This window comes from Protopterus annectens, chromosome 1.part0 (assembly GCF_019279795.1).
Source record: "Protopterus annectens isolate FY-2018-M chromosome 1.part0, PAN1.0, whole genome shotgun sequence".
Taxonomy (NCBI): Eukaryota; Metazoa; Chordata; order Ceratodontiformes; family Protopteridae; genus Protopterus; species Protopterus annectens.
The window spans coordinates 377,049,504-377,064,475 of record NC_056725.1 but is presented as its reverse complement, the minus strand read 5'-3'; the positions used below and the strand labels follow the sequence as shown (position 1 = coordinate 377,064,475).

At 36.8% G+C, this 14,972-nt stretch overlaps 1 protein-coding gene across 2 annotated transcripts in view; it reads left to right on the top strand.

The window, feature by feature from the left end:
• MSH2 (mutS homolog 2) overlaps positions 1 to 14,972 on the top strand; it is a 1,108,457-nt gene that overhangs the window by 992,414 nt on the left and 101,071 nt on the right. For both annotated transcript variants that reach the window (XM_044060178.1, XM_044060185.1), the window contains one exon: positions 11,907 to 12,154. In XM_044060178.1, coding sequence (XP_043916113.1) covers positions 11,907 to 12,154 — 248 coding nt within the window. The remainder of the gene's footprint in view (positions 1 to 11,906; positions 12,155 to 14,972) is intronic.

Below are 14,972 nucleotides of genomic sequence, written 5' to 3'. Positions count from 1 at the left end.
TCATAAATGAATGCAATATCTGTCATTGTCTAACACAAAGACTAGAGATTCTGTATTTAACTGTGCCTCTGCAGTGTAGTTTGAGAACAATTATTTGTGCATGATTGGCATTGCCAGTTCATAAAGTAACTAGGAATTTAGATGGCATTGAACATTGGAACAGTTACTGCTTTAAAGCTGCGTATAAATGGTTACATGGAGTGATAGAAGTTATTATTGGACTGTCCACAATGGGTACAAGCTCTGTAGATGTTACTCTCCTGCATGTTTTGTATCTAGCACAAGCTTGCCCTTGGATCTGCTGAGCTTATTTTTAAGAGTGCTGCTCTCCCCTTTGGTATGGATGTATGGTAAAACTGGATAGCTTAAGACAAACATTATTTTGAGATGTCTTTTAGAGCTACCAATGCTACAGTGATGCATCATGGGCTGAAGAGAGCCTGTGAGACTCATTGTGAAATACACTGAGGTATCTAGAGGGCATGTGCTGTGATGACTTGTTTAGCGTTCTGACGTTCCCCAGAGGTAAGCTGGAAAATTATTTTTCCCCGTGTTTGTGGCAGGTATTAGGAATATCATGTGAATTGCTGTATCCATAAGTGCTAATTCTTTGTGAAAATAGTTGGTTCCTGTAGGTATATGTAGAGTTTGAGATTAATGTTACTGATCAACAGTGGCAGGTTAGGGGAATGGAGGTTTTGCAACACACAAAGCAGCTGTTATGGCCTCATGGACCATTCATTTTTGAATAGGAACAAATGCAGTTTGAACTTCAACAAGGTTGATGTTTGGTGCATTGTAAGATGGCTACTTTACCAGACATTAAAATGCACAATAGTGCTGAAGAAGTCTAGGCCAAGATCAATAAACTTTGTACAGAATTGAAAGGCGAAAGCCCACATTGTTTTGTAAGTAGATTGTTCATTTTAATAGAAGGACATAAGCCTTCATATGATGGGGGGAAGAAGTGGATTGGTAGAGAATTAGGGGGCTTTACTGAGTGTCCAGGGATGGAATGCCTTGCATGCTTTGCTTATTTAGTTTGGAAATTATGCTGTAAGATTTTGTACACCTTATAGATAAAAGAAATGGATCTGACCGTCTTCATTATTTATTTATTTATTATTTATTGACATTTGTTAACCGGGAAAGTCCACTGGGTCAGAGAACCCATTTTCAGTGAAGGCCCAGGGAGAAAAGCTCCACAGTAGAATTAACTACATTTATAAAATTTGACAATGATTGGTGCAAAAAATTCAGGAAAAAAAATCTAAATAAAGCGAGTATATAAAGCAAATCTAGAACAAGTTAATCATTTCATAAGGTTTATACAGAGAATGTACATTTGAAGAAAACAGAGTGGACATTTGTTTTATTTTGTACATTTATGGAGTTTGAAGTTAGTAGTTAGAAGTTAGAAGTTAGTAGTTAAAAGTAAGTAAATAAGTATTTAGGGTGGTTTGTTTGTGTGGCAGCTACACGATGGATTATTTAGGTAGTGTGATTTTTAAGGCTGTTTTCAAGGTTTTAGCATGGCCAATTTGAGTTATGTGAGATGGTAGGTTGTTCCATAACTTTGCAATGATATGGGAATACAGACATTTCCCTGCCCTTTTGTTGGGTTTAGTTATGGTTAGTAGGTATTTGTTAGATTAGAGGATCTTAGAGTTCTGGTAGGAATATACATTTGTAGGATTGAGTTGAGTGCAGGGCAGTCATTGGGTTTGTACATTAGCTTGAGTGCTATGGCAAGTTGGGTATACTGGAGATGGTGGGAAAATTCTAGCCAATTAAGATTATTGATAGCTTGGCAGTAGTGAGAGCGATATGATGTTCCATTGACAAATTTGGCTATTTTATAGTAGCATGATTGTAGTTTATTTGTAAGGGATGTGTGTAGGTTGGAAAAATTAAAATTATATTACAACTTAATATTAATTTTGGGATATGACACAATATAGTATTTCCATACACACACAAATATATTTGGTAGTGTAAAAGCTTATTTTTGATGTGTCTTATATTATTTTATTTCAAGTATTCTTTATGTTTATTTTCTTAAGATGTTTTATGAGGTTTTAAAAATACCATAATATAAATATATGTAAGATCATAATTTGATAACATTGCTTCATGTTTCAAAGAACTGAATGCATATTTTTATCTGTTTTTTCTATCTACTCTTTGCCTTTAAACTGCTTTATTCATTTTATTCATTTTAGCAAGCTCAATTGATAAATGTTTTTATTGATTGATTGAATTAAAGTTAATTGATGGATGATTTAGAAGTATATAAAAGCTGTTTAATGAAGTAAAGCTGTATAAACCTGAGGAAGGGTGCCTTGGATGTACGTGAAAGTGCTTGTTATACAATAAATCTACTTTATTTTTATATTGTGGTGGTTTCCATCTGGTTGTTTCTTCATAAAAATTGCACTACCATATAGAAGAGAGGGGATGAGTAATGCGCTGGCTAATTTAGTTTTGGTATCGTTGTCCAGGTAAGGTTTATGGTGGTATAGCTTGCCTAATTTAAAATGTTTTTTTTTATAGCATTTATGATATGGGGTTCATAACTGAGTTTGTTGTCTATTGTTACACCAAGTAATTTGGCAGTTTTTACTATTTCTATTTCAATACCATCTTTAGCAAAGATTTTAAAGTCAAAGTCAGGAGTGACTGTAGAGAAAAGTAATAGTTTTTTGTTTTTTTAGGGTTTAGCATTAGTTGAGAATTGATGAGCCATGATTCGACAGAAGTGAATGCTTTTTGCGTATTTGTGAGGACATCTGTAAAATTGTTGGAGGTGGACACTACTGTTGAATCATCTACATACTGGATAAGGTACTTCCCCAGGAGTGTCTAGGTGGTTGTATAAACTCTTCTCAAAGTACATGTGTGCGTCACAGCTACTTGGATAAGGTTTTGGATATGGGGAATTTTATGTAAATCGTTTAAACAGTAATGGTCCAAGAATGGATCCTTGTGGGACCCCTGTGTTGTTCTTTTGGTAATTGGATTGAGAAGTTTGCCACCTAACAGATTGTTCTCTGTTTTGTAGATAAGAGGTAAACCAGTTAAGGGATTCAAGGGAGCATCCTAAGTTTGATAGTTGATATAGCAGCTTTGTATGTGACACTGTGTCAGAAGCCTTAGAAAGGTCCAATAGTATAACTGAGGTAGGATGACCGGCATCAATGGCTTTGTTTACAGTGTCTGAAAAAGAGAGTAGGGCAGTAATTGTGCTGTGGCCTAGGCGGAAACCATGTTGTGTAGGGGATAGAAGAGCATTGTCAGATAGATGTTTCAAGATTTGTGTATGGACACATTTTTTCTAATATTTTTGATAGAGGAGAGAATATAGAGATAGGACAGTAGTTGGAGAGGTCATGGGAGTTTCCACCTTTATGGAGTGGGGAAATTATGGATTTTTTCCATAAAAGGGGGACGTGGGATTCTGTAATGGACCGATTTTATAAGAATGCTAATTAGATAAGCAATTGCACTCGCTGCATGCTGCAGATATTCAGGGGGAAGTTTGTCTCCAGAAAGTGAGCAAGGTTTTAGTTTAATAATTTTAAGATTAGGGAGGTGGGTACAGGTTGAAGCGAAACGTTTTGGACTGAAAAAGTATTAGTATGATTACTTTTGGGGTGGGTGTTATTGGGTGATAGAGGGTGGGCAGCACTCTGGTGATTAAAGCATATGTCAGGTGGAGGGTGTTTGAGTAGGTTTTGAATGGTAGTGATGAAGTGGGTGTTAAAGTCATGGGCGATTTGTTGTGGAGTTATTTCTGGTGCAGGGGAGGGATTTTGTTAGCTGCCAGGGTTGAGTAGAGTGGAGACGGACTTCCAAAACATTTTAGGATTATTGCTAGAGGTTGATAGTTTAGAGGAAAAGAAGTCTTTTTTGTCCTGTATCACTAACTTTTTTGCTTTATTACGAATTTGCTTGAAATTCAGTTAATTTTGTTTAGTTCTATCTTTTAGCCATATTTTCCAAAGCTTGTTTCTAAGAAGTAGAGCTTTAGTTTATTTTGTTAACCAGGGGGCATGACTGATTTTGGTCCGTTTTGGTCAATTACCTGTTGATGGGGTGGATATATAGAAATGTGTATGTTAGATGGTGTCCAAGGTTATTTAATTTTTAAGTTGAGTCTTCAAGGGTTGGCTGATAATTTATGGCCAGATAGGAGTACACGTAACACCCAATCTTTTTTGGTTAGATACTGGGGAAATGAAACCCAAGCCAAGAATGTGAGCTTGCTGCTAGATTTTGTATTGCTGTTTTTTTTAAACAAGAAACATCTTTATTAAATTATTTCTTATGACATAGGCAATCATACTTTTATGTAAGTGCAAACAAACCATATTGACATAATCCCAGCTGCAAGCATTTTGCATCACAAGCTATACTGACATAATCCTAGTTGCAAACACTATACATCACTTATAATCAAACCAGTCATTGTCAGTCAGACATTGCATAGTTCATTCAAGTCCTACCTTCTTTTAAACCTCATTTTCTCCCCTGTATGTATTGTTCCCAGAATTCCCATTTTTTCCTATATAATTTGCTTCTACCCTTTTTTTTAAAGATCCCAATTTCCAGTTCTTTTATCTCTGTTACTATATTCACTACTTCAAGTACAGTTGGTTTAGACTTTGATTTCCATTTTCTGGTAATTGCTTTTTTTGGCAGCCAACACAATAGGACTCAGCAAGGCCTTATTGTGTCTAGGCAATTCTGTTTCTGTATCCTAGCTCAAAAATCATTTCCCTAGTTACACCAGTTTGTTCACCCAGTATCTCCAACATAGTACTCAGCAGGGAATCTTTAAAGTCTGTCAACTCATTACAGTCCCAGAAAATATGTTCCCAATTACCTCTTTTTTCTCCATCACATCTCCAACATTTGCTGTCTACATGAGGAAAATAAATCTCTGGAGTCTACTTGGGGTATATAAATATCTGTGTAAACATTTCCCAGTAAAAATCCTAAATCTTCTAGATTTTGTTGCATATTTGGGAGATAAGCACACATCTCCCCATTGTTTCGTTGTGAATTGCTTATTGAATCTCTCTTCCCAATCCTTTCTAACCTCCTCTAATTGATTCTTATAGTTAGCATGCAAGATGTTGTATGCTGTACTAATTATTCCTTTTGTAATGACAACTTCTATTGTAGAATCTACTAAAAACTGCACCAGTGCTGGTCTTTCATTTAGGACCCCCCCCCCCCATTTCTTTCTCTTTGCTTATACTCTGTTATCAGTCATTGATAGGGAAGGCAATCTCTAACTTGTAATCCCAATAAATTCTTGACTTCTTCCCTACTTGTTATCTCTAGTTATTTGCACCCAATACCTTGGTTCTTTTAGCCATTTTTCTCCAATATATTTCAGCCCCCTCTTACCTTTCATCTGTATCCTTAATTGCAGTCATCCCTATTGGCAGAATCTCCTTTCTCCATTCCCATGTTGGCTTAGTTCTTAAAATACTTTCTGCTACTTTATGAATATAATCTGTATGTTTATTAGTCTCGTTAAAGATCTGCATCCAAAGTCCCATTCTCTCCTTGTTTCTTGAGATTCATGCCTGTTTCATCATTATCCCTTTCCACTTTGAATTGTACTGTTCTGCTTGTGCTATGTATTAGAAGCCTTAACTGTGTAGCTCTGAAATACCCCTTCAAATTGGGTAATCACATTCCGCCTTGTTTTGTTTGAAGAATCAGCTTATCCCACTTGTCTTGCTGTCTTCCCATCCAGACAAAATCCTTCAGCTATTTACTAATAGCTATCCACAACTTCTCTAGTTGATAAAAAATATTCCTGATCTGTGTAGAAGACTAAAGGGACTAAAAACATTTTAACTGCTAGTATCTTAACTTATCCATATAACAGAGCTTCCTGATTCTCAGTTTTTGCAGCATCTTTTGTTTATTCTGTTTCCCATATCCTTAGCTGCCACACCGGAATTAGTTTTAATCCATACTCCTGAATACTTAATTTTATCATGTACCCATAAATATGGATATTGCTGAACCAGTTCGTGTTTGGGTACGTAATTTACCACTATTACTTTTGTTTTAGCTTCATTAGTTTTGTATCTCACAAAGATGTGAATCTGTCTCAGAATGTTTCCCAACACTGTAATGTCCTTTTCTGGTTTAGTCAGGTATAAAATAATATCATCTGCAAATAGAACTAGCTTTTCTTCGCTACCATGCCAAATATATCCTTGAATTTGAGTCCCTTATTTTCTTTACCAGTGGTTCTAAATATAATGCAAATAAAGGAGAAAGAGGACACCCCTGCATGGTTCCTCTGCTCAAGCAGAAATTAGAGAGAATCCAATCCACTTTAATCTTTGCCTCTAATCCCTCATATATCCTCCTAATCAGCCTTATAATTTTATCAGGGAATGCATATGCTTCCATTGCCCTGCTCATAAAGTCCCAGCTTACTCTGTAAATAAATAAATATATTTCCACCCTATTTTTAAACTCCACTTAAATTTTTTTCCCCACTCCCTAGCTATATTTTCAGAAGAAATTTCTATCTTCTCTAGTAGCTCTTGAATAATTTCCACTACCCATTCCTTAAATTTCTCTCTTTTCAATGGATAGGTGGGCAAGCACCAGTGTCTCATTTTTATTTCATTACCCTGTGTTTTTATTTTAGTTATTATTGGCACATGGTCTGAAATAGTTATTGGGTATGTATCAAAACCTTCATTTAAGTGCACATGCTCCTGTGAAATGTAAATTCTGTCTAGCCTAGCCCAGTTTTTGTATCATATGGAATATGTAAATTCACTCAGAACTCCCAGTACTGAATTCACATCTTCCATGCCACATATTTTCAAAATTTCTTCAAAAGTCTACCCTGCTTGCTCCCCAGACACAACGTCACTATTGCAGATCAAATTCCAGCCCCCACCTATAAGTAATATTCTTTGCTGAAAACTGACCATTTCTCCCAAAAATTTCTTAAGCTCCATTTTAGGTGGATTATAAATATATCCCAGTGTAATCCTACTACCTTGCCAATAGCCCCTTAGTACTACACATCTACCATTATTATCTTTTTTATCCTATTCTATCACTATTGGAACTCCTCTTTAAATTAATATAAATACTCCTGTTTTCCTTTGTCCCAGGTATTCTGCTGAATAACCATCTTGAAAACCTTTCTTTATCAAGTTCACATGGTCAGTTCTTTCTAAGTGTCTCTCCTGTGGCATAGCTATTTGTCCTCTATGCTTTAGTATAGTTCACTACTCTTTCTTTGTATTTATCTGTGAGACCATTGACATTTTAAGACCTTACAGAAAGCATCATTGTATTATAAAGTTATTATTCACACATTTTATGTTTAACAGCTTTTTCTGTTAAATTTCTAGTTCCAGCTTTTATGTTACATGCATACAGTGTTTGGCAGGTTGAACTTTTATACAGTTGTTTCTTGTCATATCCTTTGAGCCTATGCCACATCTTATGATTCTTATTGTTTTATGAAAGCCCTCAAAAAAACACCCCCAATACCCACCTAAACATTTTAACTTAATACTAACACACAAAAAACTATGCATGTCTTCCAATATTGAGGTTTTACCCTCTTAATAAGAGCAAATGTCCCAAACTGACAGCCACACACACTGACTTGAGTTAACCTAAAATAAAGGTTATGCTAAGACGCATAGCGCAGCCTGTGCTTCTAATGGTTTTGTTTTATCTTTATAGCTGTCCCAGCTGGGAAAACACCAGAATGCTTTCAGATGATATTGTCTCCTAGGAAATTTCTCTTTTTTTTTTCTAGCCAATTTATCTTTATCAGATTGTAACCATCAGATTGTCTGCATGGAGACATGAGGACCAAATTGCTACTAAGCATACGTTTATTTGCTAGAAAAAAATCCTTATATTCAATATTCTTTTTCATTCAATTGTTTTCTCTTAAAATTTGGTACTAGATAAAGCCAAAGTCTGCAATCTAGCCATTCCCCCATGCAAGAGTGAGAAAAAGCAAATTAATTTTTCTTTTCTCATGCTCTTTTTTTTAAGCAGACTTTTTTTGTTTTATTACATTGCACTGCCTATATTTCTTAAAACTGAACAAGGAGAAAGAAAAAACAGGCGCATCTGTTTACAAAAGTATCCCCATTGCACTTAAAACTAACCAAGAAAACTATTTTATAGCATGCAAAGAAAATCATACACTATAAAAATGGTACTTTTAAGAAAAAAATGATTTTACTTGCAGTTAACTTTCTCTGTCCTCTTCCCCTCCCATAAGTATTTTCTGAATATTAATGACATGATGTAGGGCATATAGTTGAGTCCCCCCCCACATGTCCAAAAAAGTCCAGTATTTCAGATTTTCTTTTTCTGTCATATTTCACATGTATAATTATTGAATTTCAATGTCCATGTTATTGGTTTTATTCCTGTTCATCTTTCATCTCCCAAACCTGTCTCTGCTTCATTTCCAACATACTGTCAATTCTTCTAGTCAGCTCTTATGTTACCTTCATTCTCTCCAGCATTTTCTGTTGAAGCATTGAAAAAGGTTTGACTGGCACAGTCTCTCTCTTGTCTTTATTACCAGAAGAACAAGGAGAATCTTCTTCTGTTTCACAGCTCAACTTTTCTATTTCCTGATTAGTATGTACTTCATCAAAAATGATTTTGTCCCTCCAGGGAAGGATATTTTAGATAGCTGCATATAGCAGTTTGAATCTCCCACCTACTTCTCGATATTCCCTGAATAGTGGAGTAAATTTACTTCTCTTCTGCCTGGTGTACAAGTAATTATTCTCCAGAAACACTCTGCTCTCTCCCACTTTAAGTATTTAGTCCTTCTGCCACAGTTTGTCAGAATCAACTCCTCCTCCTGGTAGGATTGCATCTTTGCTATTAAAAGTTTAGGTTGCTTTCTCATAGTCAGATTTGGAGCATGCACATGATGCAGCCTTTCAATTAACTCCTGATGTGGAGTACCAGTCCAGTTGCATATTTGTGCTTTCATAAAATTAATACAGTCTGTTCCTTCCAGCTTCTCTGGTACAGCTAAAAATCTCAGGTTTTTCTCTACATGCTCTGTCCTCTAATTATATTCTTTTTCTGAAACATCTCTTCTTGAGCAGTCTCCTGTTTTTGCCAGCCTTGTCAATATGCCCTCTGATTTTTGCAATTTTATCACCTTATCTGAATATCTGTTTAAAGCTACTTCCATTTTTTCCAGCCTTTTTGTTGTTTGAATTAATATATTCCATTATTGTTTTGTATTTTAACCAGGTCTGTGTATAGTTGCTTTATGCTTTACCCTAGGTTACTGGAAGTCATTAACTGGAGTTTGCACTGCTTTTTGCTGAACAGCTGCAGTACTTTACCCAGTCAGCATTTTTTCCCTCACTTTTTGTAGTTGATTCTCCTTCAGGTCCTCTATTTCTTTTTTTCCTGTTATCCAAGCAGTGCACTTACTAGACAATTACTGAAATTTACCCAGAAACCAGATTCCAGTGGTTTTCTCTGCTGTGTTCCAGTTTTCATACTGGGAGAGCTAGAATTAAGCTGTTACTCAGTGTGCGGCCATCTTGGAAGTCACTGACTTTGTACTGCTGTTGGTGAAGAAGGGTAAAACTGTTCACAGCCAATTGTGGTACCACCTTCCATGCAAAATGTGAAGGACATAGAGGTGCAAATATATCAGACTGAAGAGGGAGAGGCAATTCCTTATGTATGCACAATAAATAGTGTCCATGGTAGCTGGTTGCAGATTGAGGGTAGCTGCTAAAAGAGGTATTTAGCAGATATGTATGGCTACAGGATAAGTGACCATTGCTGTCAGTGTCTGGAGATTTATTTCTGTCTTATTAGCATTGATATTAAAACTAGTGCCGCAGAGAGCATCAGCATAAACAGAAATTATGCCATGATAGATCATCCAGGAATCCTCCCATTTTTCATTAAATAAGTATGAATCTTGAACAGTCTTCTCAGTATTGCAGCTATTCTCCAGAAAAGTTATGAGGTATTATAAAAGTGATGCACACAACAGCAAGTATCATATCTGCTTAATGGTCCTAATTATCAAATCTGATGGAGAAACAGAAAACATTAGTTTAAGTATTCCGTTCTGAATTATAGATCTTCCTTTGAGTTCATATGTGATCAATGTGTCTCGGATACAATGTCGTTTTACATATTTTCAGAGTAGAAATAGGTCTGTGGGTGAGAATTCATCTTGGCAGACAAAAAATGGTTTGCAAGACTCTTCTAAAACAGATCCTGGTATTAGTGTACCAGACAAGCAAAGCCACGAGATGACCATGTTAAAGCTGCCGCTATTATCTGAAAACATATTCAAGATATGAGCATTTAACTAAAAAATGCCAGATACAGTGATTGTATTTATCTGTAAATAGTGAAAAATGTTAGCATTAGTTTAAATGTGGCATATATTTTTGTATTGCACAATAGATGTAGTGGGTATGCACATACATTTGTATGTAAATTGTCTCTTTTCTTTAAAATGAAGGGAACTGTCATCTAGAGCTGTGGAGTACTAGTCTCTTTAAATGCATGTCGGTTGTTCATTAATATTTCTTGATAAGTGAGCATTGTGTCTGAACACCTCTTCTTCCAGCTGTCCAAAAGATGTGTATACTTTGTGTTCATGTACAAGAGCTACCTGTATGGCTTATTTCTTGAATGTTTTGAAATGTGGAAGGGTGTTAGACTGCTCACAGTTTAACAAGTCAGTGTATTCTGGACTTGGGCTGGCAGGCATTGCTGCAAGCTATGTTGGACTTGAACATGTATGGGTTATTGTCTTGGCATTCTTCTCTTCCTTCCAGAGAAAGTTGCAAGTCTCAAATTTGAAAATGTTTTGCTGTTTTGGAATTCTGTCTTGTGTACAACTGCTGTATGTGTCTTGCAAAGAAAGTATATAATAGAGTAGTAGAACTTTGAGATGCATTTGCAGACACAGACTTATCTCTTCATCTTCCCTCATAATGTTAGGGACGTGATTATGACAGTAGTGTAATCTCAGAACCTGGATGTATGGAGAGCCTACTGTTTGATTTACAAGCTGGGGAGGAAATGGAACTATTAGCTTTGCAGGGGGCAACTCATCTGAAACCCGTCTGTACAGCAGGACTCGGTAAGGCATTCTCCATCAGCGGTAGTGACTGGAAAGAGGTTTGCTATATAGTGTACAGATAAATTATCCTTTAAGGGTTCAGTTTGCTGGAAAGCCTCATATCTTTGGTATTCAGTTAGTTTATTTGGCATTGATTACCTTGTATTGTAGAGTTTGGCCTGCATACTTCATGTATTCAGTCAGATTATTTTCTGGGAAAAGCTGCAGCAGGTAGTGTAGGTTTTAATTTGTGCCCTCCTTTGCTACATGTAAATCTCTGTGCATGTATTGAATGAGTTGTGAAAGACACTAGAATTTAATTTTTTGAAGTTGATAGCTAAGTGGAGCATTTTCTTAAACATGTTAAAGTTGTTGAATCACAGTTTGTGTATTGTGTCAAACTATGTTAGTAGTACAAATTGTGAGTTAGGATTTCTGAAGTTTTGCATAAGAAATTTAAACATTAGAAATGTACTGTATAATTTTAGGCAGACATAGTGTGTGAAGTTTACATTTGAAGGGCTGTTCAGTGTGGGTGGGTTAAAAGGAATTTAGCCTTTTCTTATATGGGTTAAATCTGGGTCACATGTCATGATGCCAGCACCAAAGGAAATTCAGATGCCCACACATTGCAGTACTTTTTTGCTTAAATGTACCCATTAATAAACTTTAACGATTCAGCATTTAATTTTTAGAATTGGATGATTTATGCTGTTTAACTCAGTGTTGCACATGATTTTGTTTACACTTGCAACAGGTCAGCTACAGAAAACTCTCTCATAATTATTGATGAACTGGGAAGAGGGACCTCTACTTATGATGGCTTTGGACTGGCCTGGGCAATATCTGAATACATTGCTAGAAAGATTGGCGCTTTCTGCATGTTTGCAACTCATTTCCATGAACTGACAGCACTTGCTGACCAAGTACCAGCTGTGAATAATTTGCATGTGACAGCACTGACCACAGATGATACGCTAACTATGCTGTACCGCGTCAAGAAAGGTAAGTTACATCTGCTTATATTAACAGCAGTAGTTCAGAAAGTTGACCAGTTACCTGGTCTTTCTGAGCTGGGACACCCACAAAAGTATGTTTTCTTTGCACTTCTCTTCTGTACTGTGACTGTACTTCCACAGGTTTTTTTGTAATGTACTGTTTGCTGCTGCATTGCACTGTATTTTACTACTGCGTTTGTTGCACTTTGACTGTATTTCACACCATGTGCTGCGTTTACCTAATTTAAGAAAATATCTGTTTCCGCTGTTTTATTCTGTAGCTATTATTAATTCAAGAAGACTGTGCTGCTTTTTACACTGTTGCTTATATAATTAAAAAAAATCCTGCTTTTTTTTCTGTTTTTCCATTGCAGTTCACTTGGCTGTAGTACAGACCGGATTCAGACCAGCTGAATTCAGTTCTGTTTGTAGACTGAGCACTAAACAATCAGGTCATCTTTTTTAGGAGAAGCCCCCCCCCCCCCCAACGTACCTTCATGGCTTGAGTGTACAGTAGGACTATCTAATTGAAGGTTACGAGTTCTGGACTCAGTTTGAGCTGTTTCACTGATGCAGGGCTTAGTTTGAGCTTTTTCATTGGTTTCTTTGTATTACCTGCTTTGCTCTTGCTTGTGCGTAACACACCATCATACACCACAGTGCAGAGAGGGGGCAACTCTTTGCAGTTATAGACGCAAAAGCACCAATAAATGTATTTTCCCTTAGAAGCGGCTACTGTCTAGCAGAGCAGTTCTTGAATAGCTCTCAGATGTTCAGTGAACCACACAGCAGAGGTTTTACTTCTCACCTATCAACACGGACCCCAGGAACTATAGACCGATTAGCCTGACCAGCTTTATCTGCAAGGACATGGAACAAATCATCATGTCATGGATGTTATTAACAAAGATATAGGAAATCTCCAAATGCTCAACCCCACCCAGTTTGGGTTTGTCAAGGGGGTATCATGCCTGTTAAACTTGGACAGCTTTGAAACAGTCACCAAAGCCCTAGATGAGGGCAAATCTGTGCATACGGCCTACCTAGACTTAGGCAAGGCTTTTGACATAATCCCCCACTTAGGCATCATTGATGAACTCACCCAGCTGGGTATCAACCTATATATTGTCATGTCACACACCATGACTCCTGTTTGTAATATGCACCCAACACATAAACCGTCATATGCAGAAGTATCGTCCAGAAACCTACAGAAACACCAGAGATCTCCACAACACAAACATGCTACACCTAACACAACACCCAGAGCACCCAATACAAAAACATAAGCACCTGTGGCTCACCAAATAAGCTCTTAAGGCAATACATAACTAGTCCAAATGTTTAGGTTATAGGTGACTCTATAGTGAGAGATAAGACGCCACACTTTCTAAGTTGAACAAGAAGGTTACGGTCAGCTTCCTGTCTAGTGAAAGGATTCACCAGCTCACACATGCACTCAAGTCTCTCAACAACAAGTACCATTATGACTGCATCATAGTTCATATTGGAGTGAACAACTTGAGACGTACCTCTCTGGACTATATGAAGAGAGACATGATTGAGTTCTCTGAATGTGTCCCAGGGGGGTATGTCCCTAGCTTTGAGCAGAATTTTGCCATCACCTAGGATGATACCACACTATAAACCAGAAAATGATTGACTTCAATAATTGGCATAGTTTCTCGTGTCACTCTAAGGGGATCCAGTTCCTGTGAGCCTGGAATGACATGGTGAGTAGGCCACACTGCTTTGCCAGAGATGGACTTCACCTGGCATTTCTAGGCTTTCGGTTGCTAGCTAAGGCACTTGCCTCCCCCATAATGCCTTTTTTAGGCAAGGTCACAGCAACAAAATTCCCAACATGAAAATATCAAACACAAAGAAGCTAAGGGTCATGCTGCTAAATGCTAGGAGTTTAAATAAGAAACGGCATTCTCTGGAAATACTCCTCTACCTGTCCACTATCCCCACTCAGGAATTATTGATAAACTCCCCAAACAAGGCATCAACCCCTATATCACTAGGTGGGTTGCAAATTGGCTCACAGAACTCACAGTGTGAAAGTAGCAGACTCTTTTATTTATTTATTTTATTTTATTTTTATTTTACATTTGTTGACCGGGCTAGTCTAGCTGGATATATGTCCATTTTCAGTAGAGGCCCGGGGAGAAAAGCTCCAAGAGTTATAAAATACTAAAAACAGAGATTGACAATACAAATACAAGGATTTTACATCAGGACTAGTTAATACATGTATTATATAAACATAATATGAGCAAAAACATAAGTATAATAAGCAAATGATTCTAAAAGTTTTTTTTTTGTTTTGTTTTTTTTTTGTTTTTTTTAAAGAGAATAAACATATGACTGTGTACAATATTTTATAAAGGGGGAGCTACAAGCAATATAGACAAAGGTAAATGCAGGAAATATAGGGAAAGAAAGGTTAGAGAGGTAGAAGTAGAGTTAAGCTGGGTAGGTGCAGGAGCACAGCCAGTGTTTATTAAGATGAATTTTCAGCTGTTTCTTAAAATGTGGGAGAGAAGACAAAGTTAAGATATCAGAGGGTAATTTGTTCCACGTTTTTCCAACAGAATTGGAAAAGAGACAGTCACCTGCATAGTTATTGGGTTTGGTTGAATTAATCAGTAGTTTATTGGAAGAGCGTAGATGTTTCAGATTATTGTATGGTGAAATGAGGTTAGAGAGTATAGGTGTTTTAGTTGGTTGGTATAGTATATTATGAGCTATTAAGAGCTGTTGAAGTATGAGTTGGTTCTGAAGTTCAAGCCAACCTAGTTTTCTTAGGTTTAGGCAGTGGT